The 22,086-nt window shown below is 38.6% G+C and overlaps 1 protein-coding gene across 17 annotated transcripts in view; it reads right to left on the bottom strand.

The window, feature by feature from the left end:
* myocd (myocardin) overlaps nucleotides 1-22,086 on the bottom strand; it is a 122,539-nt gene that overhangs the window by 13,170 nt on the left and 87,283 nt on the right. For 12 of the 17 annotated variants that reach the window (XM_067369497.1, XM_067369502.1, XM_067369508.1 and 9 more), the window contains 8 exons: nucleotides 12,193-12,258; nucleotides 7,175-7,230; nucleotides 6,460-6,535; nucleotides 6,019-6,183; nucleotides 2,210-2,361; nucleotides 1,538-1,633; nucleotides 1,152-1,429; nucleotides 673-802 (listed from right to left, as the gene is read on the bottom strand). In XM_067369497.1, coding sequence (XP_067225598.1) covers nucleotides 673-802; nucleotides 1,152-1,429; nucleotides 1,538-1,633; nucleotides 2,210-2,361; nucleotides 6,019-6,183; nucleotides 6,460-6,535; nucleotides 7,175-7,230; nucleotides 12,193-12,258 — 1,019 coding nt within the window. Of the gene's footprint in view, nucleotides 1-672; nucleotides 803-1,151; nucleotides 1,430-1,537; nucleotides 1,634-2,209; nucleotides 2,362-6,018; nucleotides 6,184-6,459; nucleotides 6,536-7,174; nucleotides 7,231-12,192; nucleotides 12,259-18,245; nucleotides 19,830-19,930; nucleotides 20,021-22,086 lie in introns of those variants that run through there. The other 5 variants (XM_067369503.1, XM_067369513.1, XM_067369506.1 and 2 more) reach the window with 5 other exon arrangements.

Genomic DNA, 22,086 nt, shown 5'->3' with positions numbered 1-22,086 from the left:
TGGCTATCTTAAAACAACCCAATCGCTGGGTTAAAACAACCTAATGGCTGAGTTAAAACAACCCAATCGCTGGGTTAAAACAACCCAATCGCTGGGTTAAAACAACCTAATGGCTGAGTTAAAACAACCCAATCGCTGGGTTAAAACAACCTAATGGCTATCTTAAAACAACCCAATTGCTGGGTTAAAACAACCCAATCGCTGGGTTAAAGAAACCCAATCACAAACAACCCAATCGCTTGGTTAAAACAACCCACAGTAATCGCAAACAACCCAACTTGAGTTGTTTTTAACCCAGCATATTTTGTGTGTATCATTCACCTGATTTATTCAACATTTTCATTCCTAAAATCATGGTGGAAATGTATTTGTTTTCTGTCTGTTGACAGTATTTCCTGATTTTGATTTCTGAACCTGGCTTTATTCAATGTTCAGATTTTGGTTTTGGAAATGCATGTAAATGAGTGCACATTTAATTAGATAATGGCTCATTTGCATATTCAAAAATCACATTTCAGAAATCTTGTAATACAAAGCACTTGTCTTAATGTGCTGAGATGAATGACCATATGCATCTCTCTTCACCTGTGCTGCTGTCAGTACTGACACACATCTTCTGATTTAAACCTCAAGCTTCAGGTGATCAGCAGATCTGTGAGAGAGCAGCGCTACCTTCAGGTCGTCCAGGTTGGCGGGCAGCGGAGCGGGTCGGACGGGGCTGATGGAGGACGGGCTGCAGTAACTGCTCTTCACTGGAGACGACGAGCTGCTGCTGCATGATGCTGTCTGCTCACCGGACGGCCTGAGACACACACACACACACACACACACACACACACACACACACACACACACACACACACACACACACACACACACACACACACACACACACACACACACACACCATCAGTGAGAAGACTGGAAACAACTGATATTTGTGCTTCTGACTAGGGCTGGGCGATATATCGAATGCTTTTGTCACGCGCATTTCTTCAGTAAAGCCGGTTCCCTGATTGCTGCTTTCAAATGAAGCGGCATTTAATAGACAGAGCCGTAGTTCACTGATAAGACACGCAATATCGCGTTCAATATCGATATGTACTTCTGACAACTATATTCAAGCATCCATTCTGAACGCTCGGACTCACTTGTGCTGGCTGAGCGTCTGGTAGCTGAAGCTCGGCTGCGTCTGCGGCTGCGTCTGCGCATGCGAGTGCTGCTGGTGCTTCTGCTGGCTGAGGATCTGCAGCTGCAGGAAGAGCTGCTGTTGCTGCAGCAGACGCGCATACGCAGAGTCCATCTGCGGCGGAGGAGATCGCTCGGCCTTCTGGTCCGGCGGGATGTACTGGTGGTACTTCAGCTTCTTCACTTTCGGCTTGATATCTTTGGGTTTCTTGTGGCGGTTCTTCTCAGACACTTTGGACTGCTTTGCACAGTAAAAGAACAGAGGATTCGAGTCGCCGATTTCAGAGTGAGCTTCACATCACAGTAACATCATCTGTGTTTAGTGACTCTAATGCTTGTTTAGTCGTACCTTGACTAAGGCAGGAACTGGAATCGGTGGAGTTTCCTGGCCGTTTGTCATGTTCTCCTCTTGGTTTTGAGCGCCGCCGTCTTTACTCTGAGAGCCCTGAATAACAGATTATTCCATAGTTATTGACTATGTTAAATAAATAGAATTGCACTTGAACAATTTCTTCTGTTAACATTTCGGCAAAAGGCAGGTGACATTGTTTATAAGATTTATATATTTCCCAAGTACTTTGCATTATAGAAGGTGCCACACATGCGGCGATTATTATTAAACACGTACATAATTTACAGCTTTCACAAGCTAAACTAAATATTCCGCACACGCTTTCACTCCACGTGATCTCGGGTCATGAAGATCTGATGCCAGGCCTCCTGGCGGCTACAGCCAGTGGTTTATTACGCCTGTTGCCAGAGAATGGGCAATCATTCTCATGCCTGCAGCAATGCTGTACAGCACAATACACTCCTGACTGCGTCAGAAACACGCTGAGCTGAGCTGGGCAGAGAGTCAGAGAGCTGTCAGACGCCTCCTCAGAGCCTGAGCAGAACACTGCAGTTCCCTGAGCCGCCACAGGGGGCAGACTGACCTTTACATTTCATTAATGGGAACACATATGACATGATGATATGATGACTGTTGGTTTGTGGTGGTTGTGGAGCAGCAGCGACTCACGTGATCAGTGCCGGTGAGGGTCGGAGAGGTCGAGCCGCAGCTCTTGTTCTCTGTGAGCGACTCTTCGCTGCGATCTGGAGACAGACTCTCGCTGCCGCTGTCCTCCTCGAACGCATACGAGTCCTCCTGCCTCGGGAGCTTCCCATGGTTCACTGCGGAGATAAGAGAGGGACGCAGGAGTGCGGTGAGATACAGGACTCAAACGCATGGAGATAAGCTCACAGAGACACACGGATCAATCCAAGAAGACAAAGAGAGCAAAGATAAGACGGACACATTCGGTTCAGCTAACGTGAAGCCAGACGGATTGACATCTTAACACCAGCAGTGTCTGAAAGAATCACAGGGTTTGAAGTCTGTGTAAATATTTGAGCAAAAGCCTGCTGCGTGTGCTGCTGAACGCTCGTCATGTGCACGTAGTCGTACACTTGTGCCAGAGCTGATGTGGACAGGTGTGTGTGTGTGTGTGTGAGAGCATGGGGTGCAGGGGCTGCTTTCAATCAGGTTCTCTGCTGGGCACACACACCGTCACACTCGGGAGTGTGTGAGAGTTATTTCCTCCACTTGTTGATGTTGGACGGACCGTGGCGTTGTGACGAGGCCCAGCGAGCAGCTGACCGTCCACTTACTCAATCTTAGATCATCTGAGTCAGTGTTTGTGAAGAAAATGCCCATCTGTGCAATGCCACTTTTATTTGATTTATAGACACAGAGGAGAGGCGACGAGAAACAGTCACATTCCACAAATACGCAACAAAATTACGACCTGAAACACTTCATATTTATTTTATTTTCAACAAAAGCTCAGTGAAACGAGGTGCTAACCTTTCAATAAAATGTTCAATGTCAACCTCAAAACATTAACAGATATTATATATGGATTTATTATCTGTTTTACTCTTTATTTATTTTATATGAGGTCTGTCATTTTTCCCAACACTATTCCTAGAATTTGGGACATAAATACATTAGTAGTAGAACTAGTACTAGTAGTAATTCGGAGCCAAGCACTGAAGGAGTTGGAATCGTTAGTTTTCTTACTAATATTATTATTTTTCCGCACTTTGTTTAAAAGTTATCATATCGGAAACTTGACCCAAAATTGGTTCAAAGGCTGTATCTCGGCCAAACTTGAATCCATCGAAATGAAACTTGGTAGGCTGCGTCAGAGCCATCATCTGAGAGTTCATGCCAAATGTGAGAACAGCGCCACCTACAGGTCATGAGATCTGAAAAATTGGTATTTTGCTCATAACTTTTGAAGAATTTCTCAGAAAATCATTGGTGTTTCTTGGTGTTTTCTGTGGATACCGATTTTTCCAGGATCATACGAACCGTCGGTCTGCCATTCTGAAATTTGTCATGAAATATCATAAATTGCAATATCTTTTAAACGATTTGACATATCGACACAAAATTTGGTAGGGTTCATTGAGAGCATGTCCTGAAGTTACCTGAGAAGCTTGAACACAGCGCCACCTATGCAAAAACACTTATAGCTTTTGAAAACACAGTCCAAAATTAGTTTTCTGTCATTATGTTCCTTGGTTTATGCTGATTCTGACGATTTCTCATTTGTCATTTTCCATCATTTTGTTTGTTCCGCCATATTGAAGTAAATGAAAAAGAGTTTTTTAACCAGTCCTCATACAAATTTTGCCTCATATAATCTTTGGACTGATCCACACAGAAATTACTGATCAAATTTGTGATACTGTTCCTGAGAAATATCTTTCTGAATTCGACTGTCACTGTGTTTGTTGTCCTATGAAAAATAGTTTAGCATGTAAATCCAATAGCAGAGGCCGTTCTTTCTAATGTGGATTTTGACTATCAGGTTATGTAAAAACATGATTTAGATTTGCATGCTGTAGACATGACCTCAGAATAAGGACAAGCCAAAATCCACATTTGTGCAGTGTTTATTTCATTTTCATTTTCAAAACAAAAACATGTGATTTGTAATTGTTTAGAAAAAGAACGCTACTACCTAATTAGTGGAAAGTGTCATGAGATCATTAGCCGTGTTTCCATCCACCTATTTTAACGCATATTTTGGGATATCACATAAAAAACACTGGATGGAAACACCAAGATGTGCATAAATTCTAAAAGTGCACATAAAAAAGACATGCACACAAACTACGATGGAAACACACGATTGTGTTCCCAAACACCAGCATCAGAACATGACAGCGTTTATTGTGTTTCGTCTGACGCTCTGAGACAAACTCATTTATGATGGAGGAGAAAGAGCCTGACTGAAGAAACTTACATTTTTATTACTGATATTTTTGTGCCAGTTTCCCAGGAAGTGATGATATTGTTCTCTTGAACACATGGGATGGAAACAAATGCAAATGTTTTATGCCAAATTCCAATTCTGCGCATAAGTTAAATTCACAGCTTTGGAAGGAAACGTGCATCAGCGCAGCAACAGACAACAGCAGCTTCCAAAAGAGTTTTTGTTCATCTTCAGCACACATATACAATCCTCAACTGAAGCCATGTTAATCTGAAGTGACACAGGTCTGACGCAGGCGTCTGGAGGAGCGGCTCCGTCTGCTCAAACACCTTTGTAGGTGGCTGGATGGAGCCGCATAAATCATGCCGAGTCAAAACAGAGAAACGGGGGGACGCTCATTTGATCTCCAGTGAAAAGGGTGGATCTAAATACAGCTGCTGTTTGTCTCAATAAAACACGCTCCTCTTCCAGCAGAGGTAATATAAACCGTCGCCCCCAGCCTCATGCCTGCCTTATGCAATGCATTTACCGACAGCTCCGGGGGAAACAGGCAAATGTTTACTTTCAGCATGTACCAAAACATTGGCTTTGGGGGATCTGAGAGGAAAACGTACGGCGGTCCGACCGCATAGTAAACACATCGCGAGGAGCCGATGGCCTCCTAAATCAAGCTGTGTTTGTTGGGAGGATTCTGAGGAATCTGGGATCGCAGGGACGCTCATGCAAAGAAGACGCAATACATATTTCCTCGCATCTGATTGTAATGCCAAAAAAGAGACATTTTAACTCTGACCCAGCTGACAAAAATATATCCTAAGAACGTTTTGCTAACGTTTGCATTAAGTTATGAAAATGTTACTTATGAATGTTCTCTGAATGTTTAAAATTTCTAGTCTTAAAAGCATTTTTTTTGGTTATGGGAACGTGAGAGAAAACATGATTTCATCATTTTGCAAATATTTTGTGATTATATTATATATATATATTTCCAGTTTTCATTTTAATGAATTTTTTTACATGTCTATATAGTTTTTATAATTTTTTTATTTCAGTTTCAGTTGTAGTTATTTTAATATATACATCTACATGAAATTAAGAAAACTTAACTAAAATAAAATTTATGAAAAAAAAAATATTTTTATATTATGATTATGATTTTTTTTAGTTCAGTTAATGTTAATTTTATCAAGTAATGCTTTTTTTTTTAAATAATTATTTGTATTTTTTACGGTTTTGGTTTTAGTAAACTGCTGTATAATAACTCAGCTCAGAACTATTTTTTAAAAAGTAATTTTAAAAAAACAGACTAATGTCCAACTGAAATGTTTCCATTAATGATGTATAAATAATATTTGTGCTGATGTTTTATGAACATTATTAAAGACCAGATAACTTTGAGCGAACGTTCTATTAATGTTACCGGAAGAACGTTTCTTCATAACTTCTGAGAACGTTCTGTTAGCTGGGAAGGTTTGGTTTTCAGCCAAAAGCTCTCAGGATTTACTGAAGCATCTTATAACTGTCGTGGCAGTCTGTGAAGACCATGAAATATCTCTAATAATACCTTTCATCGCCGCTTCTTTAACCGTGGAATGGACAGGAATGATGTTCTTCTCCACCAGCTCCAGCGGGCCGGGTCTGAGAGCGATCTTCTCGTTCAGGTCGTCGGCGAGCCGGGCTCTCTTGAGTTTGTTCTGCGAGTCTTGTGCGAGGCTCTCGCCGGCCGGCTCTGTGGGACGAACACAAAGATCTTCACTCAAACAGAACCAGAGTCACTCCAGATTAAACAGCGTGAAGCGAGTCTCGAGTGTCAAACGCTCCGGCCAGAAAACATGCATTTGCTCAGAACATGATCAATTCACATCAGGATATATTGTTATTTACTTTTAAGCATTTAGTGACAAAAGAGGAGCAAAAGCAATTCATCAAAGAGACAATATTCATAACACACGTGGACACCTAGATTAATCATTCTGTGTTTATATTTTATTTTTAAAGCTCTTACCTTGTAGAATGTGCATGTTGACGAGCTCGGATTTCTCTGGTCTACTCCTGATTTTGTGTTTTAAGTAATCTCCAGTCTGAAACATCACATATTATGAGACATTAAATATAACGAGTTGGATTTTCACACACTTTCAAAATGCATGATAGCTGAATCAAATTTCATTCACAATAATCAAAAAATTCACAGAAATCTACTGTTTTCAACATTGATAATAATCATAACTGTTTCTTGAGCATCAAATCATCATATCAGAATGATTTCTGAAGGATCATGTGACACTGAAGACTGGAGTAATGATGCTGAAAATCACAGGAATAAATTACACTTTACTATATATTCACATAGAAAACAGCTGATTTACATTGGAATAATATTTCACAATTTTTGCATTTTTGATCAAATAAATGCAGCTTTGGTCTTCTTTCATAAACATTAAAAGTACAGACCACAAACTTTTGAATGGTACTATATGTGTGAATGTTATTTGTTTCAGAATTGATGAATTTTGCAACATTAACTCTGATATTTTCCTGTTTATCACTGAAAATCTGCTTTGAAACAATCTGTATTGAATAAAGCGCTGACTCGACCAAGACAATTAATGAACTAGTACTGATGTCAGCAAATGAATAATTTCTCAAACTAAACGGCTGCCGGCGCGTGAGCGTGTTTGCGAAGGATTCTCGGAGATAATGTTGCTTATTCTTCTAACCTTGGATCGCTCCAGACTTTTCCTCTGTTCGTGGAACGCAGCCGGACTCTTCAAGGCTGGAAAAACAAATGAGAAAGAACTGAGTGAATATGATAGACTTTTATCTGTAAAGCCGTCCGTGAACACACTGTCAGAGAATCTTACATAAATAATTTCTGGCAGTGTCTGATTTGGCTGCATGTTTCTCTCCTAAAGCTGAATTATAGTCCCGAATCAAACACTGCAGAGAAACAGACGAGAGGCACTTATTACTCCAAGCCATGAGCATTAAACCTCAGCGAGGAACTCGTTCCCTTCGGACACGATTGAGACTGAACGTTCTGGCAAAGTTATGAACAAACGTTAACGGAACATTTGTTCAAAGTTATCTGCTCTTTCATAATGTTCTCAAAGTGTTGTCAGGAAAACATTATTTATACATCGTTCATGTTCGTCCAACATTTCTACTTGTTTCAGAACGTTCAGAGAACAAAGTTCATGGGAATGTTAGCAAAACGTTCTTAGAATATATTTGTTAAATGTTTGTGTCTCGGGAGGATCTGACTGCAGCTTGGGCGTAATGGTTTTTATACTGTACAAACCGTATTTTCTCTCCCCCTACACAACCCCTAAACCTACCCTAAAAACATTTTTACTTTCTCACAAAAACTCATTCTGTGTGATTTATAAGCCTTTTGAAAAGTGGGGACATGGAGTAATGTCCTCATGAGTCACGTCTTCTTGTAATAACTATGTCATTATACACATTATTGTCCTGATATGTCACACACACACACACACACACACACACTCTGAACTCACAGTGACCTGCTCCTGTTATCTGCAGTTGTTCATGAGCATCAGAGCCGCTCTGACACACAGAAAGTGAGCGAATGTTTCTAACGTTTCCTCCTCAGTGAATGACAGCTCACATGTGTCTAGTTAAAGGGTTAGTTCACCCACAAATATAATTTCGGTCATTAATTCCTCTCCCTCATGTCGTTCCACACCCGTAAGACCTTCGTTCATCTTCAGAACACAAATTAAGATATTTTTGATGAAATCAGAGACTCATTTGTGGGTGAAATAACCCACTTTAACATGATCAGAATGATGGATTTCAAAGTTTTCTGTAATTTTCTTGTAAGAAGTCAGTTTCCTGTAGCTTTTTCCTGTGCTTTTATTTTGAAATGGTTGATCTGTTCTTGTATCGTCTGTACAGACCCTTTATAACTGTCTGCAGGTGTTTCATGTGTGTCTCCTGTAATGTTGGGTTAATCTGGATTCTGATGCTTCTGCAATGAAATATGGAATGACCCCATGATTCACAAACCTGTGTGTGTGTGTGTGTGTGTGTGTGTGTGTGTGTGTGTGTGTCAGCCTGGTATTCCCTAGATTATGTGGACCAGGGTCAGGGTTAGTCAAGTCATCTTCATTTATATAGCGCTTTTCACAATACAAACTGTTTCAAAGCAGCTTCACAGTAACAACAGGAAAAGTCTTATTGAGCTAAAGTTGGTTTTTGATTGAATCACTTCTGTTGTAGAAATTGTTAATTATTATTTAGGGGCCGCTTAAATGACACCTTTCCTACCGAACAAACAAAACAAAAACAAATACCTTTAATGCATTCTTGCCGTTCGTTTACGTGTTTAGTACATAGGTCTGTTTGAGTGTGTATAGCTTATAAAAAACAATTAAATGAAAACTGCATATATATACAGCTATGGAAAAAATTAAGAGACCACTCCAAGTTCAGAAATCAATGTTAAGTGGTCTCTTAATTTTTTCCATAGCTGTATATATATATATATTAATGCATATATCCTTTATTTGTTTAATCATCTTTAAATATGTTTTTGTTTAAAATGATCCTGATGTCTGTTTTCTTCCGTTAATAGTTAGGCTCATAACGCTATTTTAAAGCAAAAAAGTTGCATTGCTACAGATGTAAAAAAACAAAGCAAGAAGAACAGTGAGAATATCCCCGCTAGAGTCCATAAAGCTCTGAATGTCCATGTGAGCGTCTCCTCAGACGCAGAGAGCCGACGGCTGCTTTCAAGTGTCTAATGAAGAGCAGATGTGCTCAGGGAGATGTATACACAAGGCATATGTGCGGTCCATCCTTTCAAACCGCAGGAAAGATTGAAATATCACCTCCACGGAGGAATGCCACCAATTGCATAATTCCAGCCTTCACACACAGTGCTGTGAAATGTAAAGTGCTTATGATTTATGAGAGATATAGTGTGCTAGCGCTCGGATTAGATCAGAGGGATGGACCAGATTTCAGCATGCAGAAATAAAACAAACACAAGAACAATTGTCTTAAGTCACAGGAAAAAGACCATGACATGCACGCGCAGTAAAAGAGCAGTAAAACATGCATTTTCTAAACATTCTGTCTGCTGTAATACAGCTATCCCTTTCCCACGTGTATTCAGACTGCAGCACGTAGCACCTATTTAAATGCTTAAAAAAACCTGTTTATCTGACTTTGCCGACCTGTTGTCTGCCATATAAAGATAAACAGCCATTGAAATGTCTTTTTTTAAGGCCGGCAGACTGACCAATCACAGCTCTGGAGGGATTTTATCTCCAGCAGACTTGCTGAAATCGACAGGGTCGAGCTGCAGCTGATTCTCCTCAGTTTAAAACACCTCCACACCAAACACTGCTGTATTTATTACACCTCAAGCTAAGTCTTACACACACCAATAAGACCTGATATATTTTATCAGAAGGAAAATCCAAACTGTATTGATACTGTGAAGCTGCTTTGAATCCATTTCTATTGTATAAAGGCGCTATAAAAATAAAAGTTATTTGAAATGACTCTGTTTTCTTTAATATCTTTTGGTATTTAGTTATGAATGAACTTACACGGCTTTAAATACACGGGTCAATGATGTCTCTCTCTCTCTCTTTTTTTTTTTTTTTTTGCCTTATCCAGTGTCATTTTAGTATTATTTGAGATAGTTTTTATTAATATTTTGAAGTATTTTTTATTTTTATATTTTCATTTTAATTTCATTTAAAGTTTTAGTAATTTAGTTGTGTGTTTCTGATATTTTTTAAAATATATTTTTATATATATATATTTTTAGTTTTAGTTTTAGTTAATTTAATACATCAATTTAAACTAAATGAAAATGAGTAAATGTTGCCTTGGCAGCTATAGAAAAATAAATTTAATATGTTTAATAAAGTAAGAAAAAAGTAATTTGTTTTATCTTTTATATTAACTAGTTTTAGTTCACATTTATTTTATTTAAAGTAACAAAAATTATTATTATTATTTTTTTTTTTAGATTTAACTATAATCATAAAAACAATTGAATTAATACATACAATGACTTAAAAGCCCCTTGTCTATGATGCCTGAAGTAAATTAATTTCTATAATTCGGAATCATTAATTCATAATAAAGAAAAAAATCCCACTTAAAATTGAACCTTATTAAAGGTGCCCTAGATTGTTTTTTTACAAGATGTAATATAAGTCTAAGGTGTCCCCTGAATGTGTCTGTGAAGTTTCAGCTCAAAATTTTTTAATACATTTTTTTAACTGCCTATTTTGGGGCATCATTAACTATGGACTGATTTTTTTCAGCACGGCCCCTTTAAGAGATGCGTTTCCTCTGCCACACGAGCTCTCAACTATATTATAGTGCATTTACAAAATTCACACAGCTAATATAACCCTCAAATGGATCTTTACAAGATGTTCGTCATGCATGCTGTATGCATGCTTCGAATTATGTGAGTAAAGTATTTATTTAGATGGTTACGTTTGATTCTGTGTGAGTTTGAGGCTGTGCTCTGTGGCTAAAGCTAACATTACACACTGTTGGAGAGATTTATAAAGAATGAAGTTGTGTTTATGAATTATACAGACTGCAAGTGTTTAATAATGAAAATAGCGACGGCTCTTGTCTCTGTGAATACAGTAAGAAACGATGGTAACTTTAACCACATTTAACAGTACATTAGCAACATGCTAACGAAACATTTAGAAAGACAGTTTACAAATATCAGTAAAAATATCATGATATCATGGATCATGTCAGTTGTTATTGCTCCATCTGCCATTTTTTGCTGTTGTTCTTGCTTGCTTACCTAGTCTGATGATTCAGCTGTGCACAGATCCAGACGTTAATACTGGCTGCCCTTGTGTAATGCCTTGAACATGAGCTGGCATATGCAAATATTGGGGTCATACATATTAATGATCCCGACTGTTACGTAACAGACGGTGTTATGTTGAGATCCGAGTGTTTTCCGGAAGTCTTTTAAACAAATGAGATTTATATAAGAAGGAGGAAACAATGGAGTTTGACTCTCAATGTATGTCTTTTCCATGTACTGAACTCTTGTTATTCAACTATGCCGAGGTCAATTCAAATTCTGATTCTAGGGCACCTTTAAGTAGTTTGCCAAAATCACCAAACACAAAAGACATGTGGTCAAACAAACATGCTGAAACATGCAGGGAAAATATAAAACAGGAAATGATGTCATAGAGATTACAAATAATTTCACCTTTTTACGACAAGGTTGTGAAATATCATGATGTGCGACTTCCCCAAAACACAATGATATTTATACTTTAATAATTCATAATATAAAATACTTTTCTACCATGGAAAAAATAAATAAATAAATTATATATATAAAACATGATGCATATGTTGCAGTTTTTAAGAACATGATGCACATGACAAACCCTTGAAATGGAAGTGGAACAATGTCCATGATCTGATTTTCAGATATAAAGCGATGCTGTTTTGCCTGATCATCTGTTTATGATCTTTCTTATCACCTGTGGAGAGCTGGCCGACTGCAGCGAGTGTGAGAGTGGCTCTAGTGTGTAAATGTTAGCAGGTGTTGAGTGTGTAACTGTGGAGCCAGAGCTGCTCTTCAGGTCACCTGACGCTCGCTGCCATGGAAACGCTTCACTTATTTGTCAAATACCAATAATGCCCTGTGCATTTAGTCTGAGTCTCTGTGGAGGCGCAGAAGTGTGAAGGTGTTACTCACGAGGCATGATGCCCTGGTCAGCGAGCTGCTCGCGTGTCCTCCTCTGCTGGAGTCTCAACTGCAGGACTGTGGGTGGAGGAGGAAACAGATAATGACTCATCATGAGTGAAGCTGCACAAATCAGACATAAATCTGCGTCCGGAGAAGGAACACATCATCCTGTATGGACGGGCAGATGCTGCACACACACACACACACACACACACACACACACACACACACACACCAGCGTGGATTAACAGCCCACCTCTCACGTTTATGAGCGCATCCCTCCCAGGCTTCATGAGGACCACACACTGAAGGGAAGATTTGTTTAAAGCCAGGAGCTGTGTTTATCAGAGCACTACATCCTGTTTTAAGAAATATTTGTGGCTCTGTTGCTTCATTTTTGTCTTTGTTTTGGGTGGTGTGTCTCTCATCACGACAACTCGTCACTGCATGAGCGTCTGTGTTTAAACGTCTGCGCATAACATACTGTGTGCAAGACTGAAAAGAATACATAAAAATGGCTTCGCTTCTCTATAAATAACATTTTACAACAGTTAGTTCCAGTCCTGATATTTAGTTTGACACTAAACATGCCAGTTGGTGGTGACAAGTGAACGTCCTTCAATTGAAGCATTCATTAAGCCGATTCATTTAAAACATTGAATCATTCAGGATGAAACATTATAAACAAAGTCATTGAATGATTCACTCAACCGATTCATTCAAAACACTGATTCACTCAGGAACTAAACAAGTAATTGTCTTTATAAATGAGTCATTGAATCATTCTCTCCACCAAATTCATTAAAAAAACACTGATTCATTCAGGAATAAAACAGGTAATTGTGTTAATAAAAGAGTCATTGAATCATTCACCCAACCATTTCATTTAAAACACTGATTAATTGAGTAATTCAATTCAATTCGATTTCAATTCACATTTATTTGTATAGCGCTTTCCACAATGCATATCGTTTCAAAGCAGCTTTACAGAGAATACATGTCAAAATTACAATATTAGAAGAATGCAGTTAGCAAATAATGTAATAATTTGTGCAATTAATTTACAAATACTGTGAGCATTTAATTTTAAGGTAGAAGCAATGAGCTCCTGGAAAAATGAAATACATCAACAATAATTACAGCCAATTCAATAAATTGTCTTTATAAATGAGTCAGTGAATCATCCACTCAACTGATTCACTGAAAACACTGATTCATTCAGAAAGGAAACAAGTAATTAGGTGTGTTTGTCTTGAAGCAGAGCTGCGCAGACCGATCTGTGTATGACAGTATCACAGTACCGCGAGAACAATTCAAAAGCATGCGTAACCATCTGTTATCTAATCGCTCTCGCAGTACTTTGATGTCATACACCGATCGGTCTGCGCAGCTCAAGTCGAACGCACGTATTGTGTTTATAAATCAGTCATTGAATCATTTACTCAACCAATTACTTCAAAACACTGACCCATTCAGGAATGAAACAAGGTAAGTCTTTATGAGTAAGTCACTGGATCATTCACTCAAGAGATTTGTTTAAAACACAGATTGATTCTAGAACAGAACAAGAGTGAGTCATTGAATCATTCATTCAAATGATTCATTCAAAACACAGATTCAGACAGGAAGAAAACAAGTAATTGTTCTTAAGAGTGAGCCATTGAATCATTCACTCAAGAAATTCATTCAAAACACTGCATGTTTTCCTAGGAAACACGTTGATTCTGTTTTCGCCTCATTTGGAACTATTTTCATTGGCGGAGCAAGAATAGACAAAGTAAATGGCAATATTGTGTCTAAAAATGTAAGTTACTCTTTGTTTATTGAACTGCAATATCACACTCGCAATCACAGCTGTGTTGATACTCGGAAAAATATCATTCTTGCTCGTGTGATATTGCTTAAATACATTCTTCAGTTGTGGACATGTCAATGTTCATTCCTTCATCCATTCGTTCTTCCATTTATCATCGCAATCAATCACCCAGCTGCAAAATTGTGCCGTCGACACACAAGCAACCCAAATGACGGATGGTCGTGTGTTCGCTCGTACCTCTGAGATCATGCAACAGCTATCTGCGTACATCTGCTTTTGTTTAGGTCACACAACCTGTACTTCTGTGTGCGGTGCCAGCAACTGTCATGGACTGCAAGTATGTGGACAAACAAGAGAAATCTAATGATGTCGAGCTCTGGCACACCGACACAACCTCTCACGCACAAACAATACTGGCAGCTCTCGCGCATGATCGCTGATATGAACTGAGACCATCATTGCCAGTCTGTTTTTGGCAGACGGAACGAAACTCAATCTGGACCAATCTAGATCAAACTTTTAATGCTGCAGTGCTGTTCTTTTGCCATAAGAACAGCACTGGTTTCTAACGTTCGCTCTTATGATCTCCAGGAACAGGTGAGTTCATAAGAGCTGAATGTGGAAAAATGCCTTCTGGCAACATAAAACATTTTACCAGGGCAAAAGAGAGCAGCAGACCCCATGATTGCCCTCAGTGATTGCCCTCAATAAGAATTATCACAGCTTTGCAGACAAACTGGATCACATAACCTTCAACAATCAAAACCAGATGAGTGACTCAAGAGCTTAAAAATAGATGCAGCACTTGTCTTCAAGGCACATACCTGCAAAAACAACTTGTACCCTGTATAATTTGTCCAAATGAGGGCAATTACGTATTAATTATGCAATTGCACAATACACATGCTACGTTAGAATAGTACAAACTAGTACAAACCCAGCAACGGAGAACGTTCTGGCAAGGTTCTCTCAAAACGTTCTTCCAGTAACGTTAATAGAACGTTCCTTCAAAGTTATTTGCTCCTCAATAATGTTCGCAAAGCGTTCATGAAACATGTTCATTTAACATTTTTTAAATGTTAAAACTTTTCGTAAAAAGAACATTCAAAAGTAACGTTTGAAGAATGATAAAATGGAATGTTCCCTTAACGTTCACATAACCAAGAAAAAACGTGCATGTTTGGAGCATTAAGAGATCACTCAGAAATAAAGTTTTCATAACTTAATGGGAATGTTGGCTAAACGTTTCTAGAACATATTTCTCTAATACAGTGTACACACTGTCCTTGTTTGTAAAAAACGTCTTAATACGGTGGCGTAACTCTATTAAACAGAAATGTCATGAGCTGTATCAGAGGGACTGCATGACAGACGCTCTGTTAACTGTAAATAGCAGGGCTGTAATCTTGACACGACACAGGCAGCCGTGACACATGCACTCATACCGAGAGTCTGAGGCTCGCTGATGGGGAGTTTGCTCACGGTGGCACTTCATATACAACACAACGAAATGGCACGAGGAAAACCTGTTTGATTGTCAAATTTCAGCTCTGAGAGTTAGTGAAGGACATAATTCCCTGTGACTGAGGCTGCCGGGTGGGAGAAAGGATCTCAAGGTATGCTGGGAGAACTCGCTGATTTCCACCAGAGGACTAAAGGCCCGAACTGGTGTGACGTCATTTCCAACACAAATGAAAGGAGTTCTGGAGTTCGAAACAGCTTGCCAAAGTGAAACACCTTCACATAGGTGTGTGTGTGTTAAAAGAAACCTTTAATTTCCCCTTTCAGTCTCTGGTGTCTCCAGAATGTGTGTGAAGTTTCAGCTCAAAATCCCCCACAGATCATTTATTATAGCTTGTCAAATTTGCCTCTATTTGGGTGTGAGCAAAAACACGCCGTTTTTGTGTGTGTCCCTTTAAATGCAAATGAGCTGCTGTTCCAGAAGAGGGCGGAGCTTTAACAGCTCAACAACAACAAAGCTGGAGAATCTCACGCAGCCAAAATGAGGAAAGTGTTCAGCCTTACATTGTTCAAACCGGAGTCGACACTGATGGAGAGACTCAGGAAGAAGTTACAACTTTTAGACGTTTCTGAATGGTTAGTGGATAAATTGATGTAGTTGCTGTGGAGTTGATACAACGATTCAATGTTCATTTTTGTGCAAATCCAGATTGGTGGAATTCTATGCAATTTGCAATTTTAAAAATGTAACCTGCCAATGGGGTCGGAAAAATAAACTTAATTCAATGGGAAAACAAGATACCTTTTCATATAATTTTATTTTTTTCTTGCATTAAGCATAAACTTAATTTCATTTTGATATTCTCTCAGAAAACATAACATAATATCTTCTGTAATTTTACTTCAGAAGTATATATACCTAAAGACATTTGACCTTTGAAAATTCTGGGTTAAAAACAACCCAAGTTGTGTTGAAAATGGACAAACCCAGTGATTAGGTTGTTTTAACCCAGTGGTTGGGTTAAATGTTTGCCCAACCTGCTGGGTAGTTTTATTTAACTCAACTATTGTTTAAAAATTACTGTATTTCTCGCTTAAAATGAACCCAACTGCTGGATTAAAACAAGCCAATCACTGGGTTTGTCCATTTTCAACCCAACTTGGGTTGTTTTTAACCCATCATTTTTTAGAGTGTGCCGTACATTACACTTACATTATATTTAAGTGTATTTTTCACATAAAGATGATTTAAATAAGGCAGTTTTAGTGACTCGCGGTCACATATCTCTGTAGAAACACTCTGTGGAAAGATAATAAAAGCTAAAAACAGCATGAATGAAACCACCACATGCACTCTACACAGAGAACAAGATCAAAAACTCTAACTGAGCTTATCTATGTCGATTTTTAAAACATTGATCGTCTTTCCAAAAACTTAAGCTTAAACAGGTTAAACATCTCAGTAATCCACAAAAGCTGAATGACACCGTTTAAGAACTCGACCTGAGATGTGACATTTTAAATTGTCCAAACGGCTTATGTAATCTCTACATGAGGCCGCCCATGTCCTGTCGACCTCAGCGAGCCGAACACGTCCACAGGGAATGATTCCTATCAGAACAGCTCAATCACATGACATCGTTCGACCGGCCCGACACAGAACCTCACATCTGTCAAACATCAGAGCGCTAATGTGTGCCGCTCACAACAAGCCAACGTTCAGCTTCTCCCATCAGGCCACTGTGCGGAGCAGAGCGTTACGTCTTCACTTCCCTTGAGCATAGGCTCATTTCCCTTCGCTGAAGGAAGAGCTCAATTTCGCCTGTAATTCCGGGCGGTAAAAGCCATTACGTGCCAAACCAGAGGACAGCCGAGCGACAGTCTGACTGCCGGGCCGTAAATCTTCATGTTGGGTGACAGAAGCAAAGAGGATCTTCACAGATTCTGACATCGAGTTATTCAGTAACGTTTTCATCAGAAAGGTGGCAGCATTGTTCACTGATGAGCCACTGAAAAACTTTCATGGATGTAAATAGATGTACAGAAACAGACGGAGAGAAAAAGAGTTTGAAAGTAAGAGTATGAGTCAATAGTAGAAAACAAAACAGGTGTGAAGCACGTAAAAGCTGATTTAGGAGATTAAACTTCAAAACGATCATGTTCTTCCGTCTTGTTTTCCAGTACAAACATCTAAACATTCTTAAATCAGGATACATTTACTTGAGTTTACATTTAATGACTTTTTTTTTTTTTTTTTTTATGAAAAATGTATCAAAATTAAGAGAGTTTATGCTTAAAACATGAAAAAAAAAAATAATCATTCCAATGGAGTCAGAAAAATACACTTAATTCAAAGAGAAAACAAGACAATTTTTCTTAAACATTTGGCAGATAATTGACTCGTTTTAAGCAAAAACTAATTAAATGCAAGTAATTTTACGATTCCAGTAAATGGTTTAAGAATGTTTAGATTTGTACTAAAAAACAAGACAAAAATTCTAATTTTGCAGTGTAGTCATGTTCGAGGCAGGTTAAGTGGCAGAGGTCACACCTGATGACCCTTGACCCCTCTATCAAAGCACCCTGTATCAAGTCTAAACGTGTATGCATCAACCAAGAGGCTCAAAGTTTTGTGTTTTCCAAAAATAGCTGAATATTTGTCTTAATATTCAAGTAAAGTTATCAAATAGATCTGCATATTGTTTATTACTCCGTGTTAAATGAAATAACGCTTCCTAATGAGCCGAGAAGGAGTTTCTTCTGGAGCCGAAACAAAAAGTCTCACCTGATTTAAACTTGCTGCGAATCAGAACGGAATGTTCAGAGCCCAGAAGAGTCATTGTGCTTCCAGTGTCAAAGCATCAACAGCGTTCATTCAGCCGCTCACACACAGCACACGATCCACACACAGCCCGACCGCGCGCTTTGGTCCCGTGCAGAACTGATTCTCTGCTCCATGAGAGAGAAACTGATACGCGACGGCCGCTGGGAGGGTCTTAAAGCAGAGGAGGCTCGACTGAGACGAGACCCTCCTCCTGTGAGAGCGCAAACACACACACACTGCAGGGCAAGAGGCTCTTCGGCAGCGCTTACGTCTGCTTCATAGTACAAAACATACTTGGATCAAGATACATTTACTTGAGGAGCAAAATGACACAAGATGTTAAGTCTTGCTTTCTGAAGTGAGTTTGTGCTTAAAACAAGAACAAATATCTTGTTTTCCTTTGAATTATGTTTATTTTTCTGACTCCACTGGAAGATATTTGTTCTTCTTTAAATCACAAACTCATTTCATTTTGATAGAACTTTCAGAAAGCAAGTCTTAACATCTTAAAGTGCCTCTATTTTCGTTTTTTCAGATCTTCCTTTCATTTAGTGTGTAATAAAGCTGTTTGAGAATGTAAAAGCTCAAAAAAGTTAGTTTTTTGTCTCCTAAAAGAAAGAATCAATTCAGAACTGAAACGAGTCGTCAGTAATTCAGCCTCACGTCCTGCTGAATCTACATAGGTTTGTAACTAATTTGCATAATGCCGGCCCCTGGTCTTCATTGGCTGAACAGCGCCTCTTTGCCCCGCCCTCAATCTGTAGCTGTATCTGAGACTGGCAGAGTTTGGTTTGCGTTATTCATGTCGATGAGATTGATACGGTAAAGCCGACACTATCGCTACTGTTTGTATCACTGTGAATATTCAGATATGATAATGAGCGTTTGGTTTCTGACCAATCACAACAGATCATCTGACCAATCAGAGCAGAGCAGCTCTCAGAGAGGCGGGGTTTAGAGAGATCGAATCCTTGATTGAAGCGTTTCAGACACTGAGAGAGAAGAGCAGTGGATATTATGAGAGAATTAAAGTGCTTTTTTGACTTCGGATAATGTCAGAGACGTCCAAAACAAAATTAAGAGCTTTTAGAAAAGCATAATAGGGGTGGTTGAAGTCATTTTTCTCCTTTCCATGCTTGTTTAGATATTTGTGCTGGAAAACATCCTTTTTTTTTGCAGTGCAAACAACCCCTGAGCAAACTGGAATTAACATGTGGTCTTAATTAGAAGCAGAAAGCAGTATTTTATGATTATCTGCATTTGAAGTGTGGGAGGCTTTAATACTCAGATCTCTTCAGAATGGTACTGTGCGATCGCCAGTCGGTCAGTCAGTGTGCGTTATCTTATCTTTAGTGTTGGATTGTCCGCTCGGAAAACAAGCAGCCCTTCCTCCGGCTCCCACAGGCCATCAAAACATTCATCAGGGCTCGTCTGCGTCTCCGGCCGGCAGCGCTGCGGTCACAGCCCACGTTACTCCACGCATTCAACAGGCCGGTCCGTGTCACGACCCCTGAGCGCTGGCACTGAGCGCTGGCAGAGCAGTTACTGAAAGAACATCGAGGATTGTGATGTGCTGTGAGCGAGCCTTTCAAATCACTTCATTCATTCAAAAGTGTACAAATATGGGATTAAGAATAGTACTGTACATTGAGCCTCAGGGCGTTGATTTGTTCTCCCTGTTACTGTGTAACGTTCTTCTGTTCTCCTGGTGCTGCGCTGGGAATACTGCCACTAATCTGACTCATGACCACCAGCACTGTAAGATCACACGTGAGATATTATTATATATCATTAGTCTCTCATACACACAAATGTGAGGAGATGGAGACTTTTGCTAACTTTTTGCATCTTTTTTGAATGCTACTGTCGAATGTGTCTCCACTGAAATAAAAAAATCATTGCGAGTTTAATTAAGAAATAGTCAGTGTGAGATATAAAGTTGCAATTACAAGAAAAAAGTAACTTTGTATGATATAAAGAAACAATTACAAGAAATAGAGTGACTATGAAATTTAAAGTCACACTGTGAAGTTTAAAGTTATAATTGCAAGAAATAAAGTTGCAATTAAAAGAATGTCGCTTTGTGAGGTATAAAGTCATTTTTGAGGCATTAAGTTGGAATTTGCTGAATAATATAAAGATATACAGAGTTATGGAGAGATACAAAGTCACAATTACAAGAAACATGAGGTGCGTTCACACGGCCTCGTAATTCCTGTAGTTACGAGATTCTAGCTTGTAAAAAGCGTTCACGTCCTCATAGAGATCGTAGCTACAGCTTGTAAGCTGGGAGTTTTCTGAAAGCTCCCACATGTACCACCTGACCGCTGTAGATTCATTTAGGCGTCGATAGTGGTGCCATGGAAACGCTTAATTCCCAGTCAAACGACGTGAACAGCTCCGAATATAACGTCACGTGTTGTCATTTCAAGATACCGGTAAATACGAGGTGACGTGAACGCAGCCATAGTCAAGATATAAAGTCATCTTTTGAGATATAAAGTTGTAATTGCAAGACAAAAGTCACATTGTGAGGATTAAAGTTGTAATTGTGAGAAATGGTCACAACTGTGAAATTAAGAAGTAGTCACAGTGTGAGATATAAAGTTGAAATTACAAGAAAAAAGTCACCTTGTAAGATATAAAGAAACAATTAAGAAATGTAGGGACGTAAGAAACAATTAAAGAGTTGTAATGTCACATTTTGAGATATAAAGTCGCAATTACAAGAAATAGAGTGACTTCAAGAAATGGTCACAATTGTGAGAAATAAAAGAATGTTGCTTTTCCAAGATATAAAGCCACATCGCAACATTTATATTATGAGGCATAAAATCACTATTGTGAGAAATCTTCACAAGTGTGAAAAATAAAGTTGCAGTTGTGAGATACTGGCTGTAATCATCACAGACATTAAGGGGGACGAGTTTCCGCCAGTAATTAGAAATGGCCAAACTGTCCTCCACAATATTTCATATTATTGATGTTGCTCTGCTGTACTCTGTTATTCACCAATCTGTTTGTTGTTAGGATGACAACAAAAGTTTTAAATGTTCAGATTTTAGGCTGGTCTGTGTCAGCGGTCTAACGGTGAGCTGGCCAATCAAATCAAACTGTTCACAGAAGACGAGTTCCAATGCGACGCTTTCGTTTTAGCAGTTAAACATTTTATATTCGACGACTGTTTTATGATTTAAATATTCAGTGACTGACAATCAGATCCAGTTTTTTATGAAATTTCGCCATTTTGAATTGAAAACATGCGATTATTTCATTAACATGATTAAAGTAATTCATAACTGAATGTGACGAGACAAGAAATGTGTTGTTTTTGACGTATCAGACATACAAATATGAGTAAGTGAATATCAAAAATATGATTTGCAAATAGTGTAAATTGATTATTTAACAATAACTACTACAAACCTGGAACTTTTACCATTCTAATTTATTTTTTGTTATTCCCTTAAATCCCTTTTAATCTTTTCATTATTTAATACCTTTTAATAAAAAACAGAAAATACATAACAAAAAATATAAAATGCATAAGAAAAAAAGTCAAGATTTGAAGTCACATTCTGGGGTTTAAAGTCATAATCAAAAGAATATTGCTTTGAGATTTAAAGTCACATTGTGAGACATAAAATCACTATTGCGAGAAATCTTCACTATTGTGAAAATTAAAGTTGCTAAGTAAGCTCTGGTTTCACAGACGAGGATTAATGTAGTCACATATGCATATTTGAGCTGTTTTAACTGAAAGAAACTTGCACTAAGATATCTTTACATATGTCAGTTTCAT

This window comes from Chanodichthys erythropterus, chromosome 19 (assembly GCF_024489055.1).
Source record: "Chanodichthys erythropterus isolate Z2021 chromosome 19, ASM2448905v1, whole genome shotgun sequence".
In the NCBI taxonomy this organism is placed as follows: domain Eukaryota; kingdom Metazoa; phylum Chordata; class Actinopteri; order Cypriniformes; family Xenocyprididae; genus Chanodichthys; species Chanodichthys erythropterus.
Note: the sequence above shows the minus strand (reverse complement) of the source record. Positions and strands in the feature narration are given on the sequence as shown.